The sequence below is a fragment of the Falco naumanni genome, chromosome W (genome assembly GCF_017639655.2).
Source record: "Falco naumanni isolate bFalNau1 chromosome W, bFalNau1.pat, whole genome shotgun sequence".
NCBI lineage: Eukaryota > Metazoa > Chordata > Aves > Falconiformes > Falconidae > Falco > Falco naumanni.
The window spans coordinates 14,943,856-14,946,688 of record NC_054079.1 but is presented as its reverse complement, the minus strand read 5'-3'; the positions used below and the strand labels follow the sequence as shown (position 1 = coordinate 14,946,688).

At 42.1% G+C, this 2,833-nt stretch overlaps 1 protein-coding gene across 1 annotated transcript; it reads right to left on the bottom strand.

Moving 5' to 3' along the window:
• Positions 1–1,442: 1,442 nt before the first annotated feature.
• LOC121080517 (protein NYNRIN-like) lies at positions 1,443–2,505 on the bottom strand. Its single transcript, XM_040578580.1, has one exon. The coding sequence runs from the start codon at positions 2,435–2,437 to the stop codon at positions 1,589–1,591; it is 849 nt and encodes a 282-aa protein (XP_040434514.1). The 5' UTR covers positions 2,438–2,505; the 3' UTR covers positions 1,443–1,588.
• Between the last annotated feature and the right edge of the window lie 328 nt (positions 2,506–2,833).

Here is a 2,833-nt window from a genome sequence, read left to right as displayed (position 1 = left end):
GTCATTTCCATATCTCTCTCCCGACTGAGTTTGCGCAGTGTCCCCTGGTGGTGGTCGTCAGGGGTCCTGAGGATGAAGGCAGGTGAGTCTTCCTCGTGACCCCCACATCTGGCGCAGGCTCAGTAACGTCCTGCTCTTTGTCCAAACCGCAGAACCAGCTTTGGCTTGTTCTTGCAAGGTTGTAATCTTTCTTTGGACTTATATGGTCATGAAGCCCTTTACTCCCGTACACCTTATCACAGTACCCAAGCAAACTGTGTAATATTTGGCAAACTGCTTAAATTTTACAACTTTTACCCTAAACAGCTAAACAGACTATCATAATCGTTAAACTTTATCTCTTAACCCCCTCTCTCTCAGTCCCCCCTTTTCTAAGAAATTAGTAAATTCTTTTACTCAGACTCGAAGTATTGATTAGATTCTAATTTTTGTCGCAGTTGATTTCTCTTCCATTCACTATAGGAATTTCCAGTTCCCTTAAGACACCAAAATTCACAACGGATAGCTATACCAATGATTAAAAGTAGAAAGACAATCACAATGATCATTACAAAGAATTGTTTTAACCATGTTAGATTGGGCAACCAGGATGTCAATTTCTCCCATAATTCAGAAAAGCCCCAAGAAGTGTTATCTTGTGTCACTTTATGTAGAATATTTACTTGTTTCCTAATTTCTTGGAGGTCCTCTGTAATTTGCCCGCTTTGATATGCATACATGCAACAATCTACATTGATCACAGTGCATACCCCCCCTTGGAAGGCTAATAGCAAATCTAAAGCCATACGATTCTGTGACGCTATTTTTGATAAGTCAGTAACTTTCTTCTGAAGTGCCAGGAGAGCATCAACTGTCCTATTTTTTACTGTTTCTATTACAGCTGAGATGTTTATTATTGCCTTTTCCAACTCACTAACCCCTAAAAACGGAATGAACCATCGCGCAAAACTGTGGAAACTCGTTGGTCTGTTTATGAGGGGGTTATTTACGATGTTCCGTTTTTTCCTTATGGGGGGGTCGCGTTGACCCATCAATGATAGTAATATTGGGGACCAGACCTCCCAGAGTGCATGCTCCTCGCCATCTTATGGGTAAGACTTTACGAGCCATTGTGCCACACAACCAATACCACCCTGTCCCTCATGGGGTCGGGAGACCGGTATAGTTCAATTTTAAAAATCCCAAATCTCTACCTGTCATATTTAATGTATGACTTCTGTTACAATTTGGGTGTTCTCCCACGAACAGTCCTTTTCCCGAACTTACCAGGCAGTTATCCCCTAATATGCTGGTCTCTTCGACAGTGATTTTTAATTCTCGTCCCCACTTAACCTGAGGGTCTGTGCTCCAGATTGTATTTCCCCAAAAGGAGCTGTCTTGGCGGTTCATCAGGGAAACTGGCAGTGGGATGCCTATTAACGGTATCTCATAACCAGAATGTCTTGGCATTTGGGTACAGATCCAACAATCTGTCTTATTTAAAATTTTGGTGATGTTTTGAATCGCCTGTACATACCAGTTCTCTCGCCAGGCCGCTGTGTCTATCACCTGTAAAATTATCAGAATCATGTTAAATTTAACCCACATCCTATCTTTTTAGCTTGAGCTTTAATGGCCCTTGAATTTCTGATGTCCAAAGCTTTTGTGGCGACTTCTTCACACGGGTATGATGAATCCAGGCATTCTGTTCTTTAATTTTGATTGCTGTGAAGGAGGTGAGGAGTACTTGGTATGGTCCTTCCCACTGTGGTTTCAAGGTTTTTTCTACAAGAGACTTTACATATACATAATCTCCAGGTTGGATATCATGTACAGGCCCATCCAGACCCCTTCCTCGGGTCCCAACTACATGTTTTCCAATTTTATTGAGCTGCTTGCTCAATGCCACCATATAGGAAGTCATAATTTCATCCCCAATTTGCATTGATGTCCCCTTTTGTATTCCATAGGGGCGTCCATACAGAATTTCAAAAGGGCTCAGTCCTTCCCTTGCCCTCGGTCTTGTTCGTATACGCAAAAGGGCTAAAGGGAGAGACTGAGGCCATGGCAAGTTTGCTTCTTGTCCCAATTTTACAATTTGCTGTTTGATTAAGTGGTTCATTTTCTCCACTTGGCCACTCGACTGAGGGCGATATGGGGTGTGAAGTTGCCAATCTATACTTAAATGGTGGCTGATTTGTTGCACTATTTTTGAAACAAAGTGTGGTCCTCTGTCAGAGGATATGGTTGCTGGAACCCCAAAGCGAGGTATTATTTCTTGTATTAATATTTTAGTTACCTCCCGAGCCTTGGCAGTTCTGGTTGGGAACGCTTCTGGCCAACCTGAAAAGGTATCGGTTAATACCAGCAAATATCGGTACCCCCCTTTTCTTGGTAGTTCTGTGAAATCAACCTGCCATTGTTGTCCAGGCCCATTACCCTTTCCAATCTGGCCCATTTCTAATTTGGGAGTATTCTTTGGATTAGTCTGGAGGCAAAGGTCACACTGTTGAGTCACCTGTCTCACTGTGGTCTATAAGTTTCTAGCTACAATATCTTTTATCAGATGTTTACACAGAGCCTCCATTCCTCAATGTCTCTTCCTATGTTCTTCCTGTATTAAGTGCCACAGTAAATATGAGGGGACAATTAACTTTCCCTGTGAGGTATAAGCCCATCCCTCTTTATTATATGATCCTTCTAAGTCTGAAATAAGTTTCTGATCTTCCCTAGTGTATTTTGGTTTATCTTGTAGGGAAATATGCCTATCGGGGATTAAAGCCCCTGCTACTTTTATTTTTGTTTTGGCCACTTGTTTTGCCTCTCTATCCGCCAGTTCATTCCCTTTTTCCAA

Coding starts and splice junctions, on each gene's coding strand:
- LOC121080517 (XM_040578580.1), bottom strand. CDS start 2,437: ATGGGCCAGATTGGAAAGGGTAATGGGCCTGGACAACAATGGCAGGTT.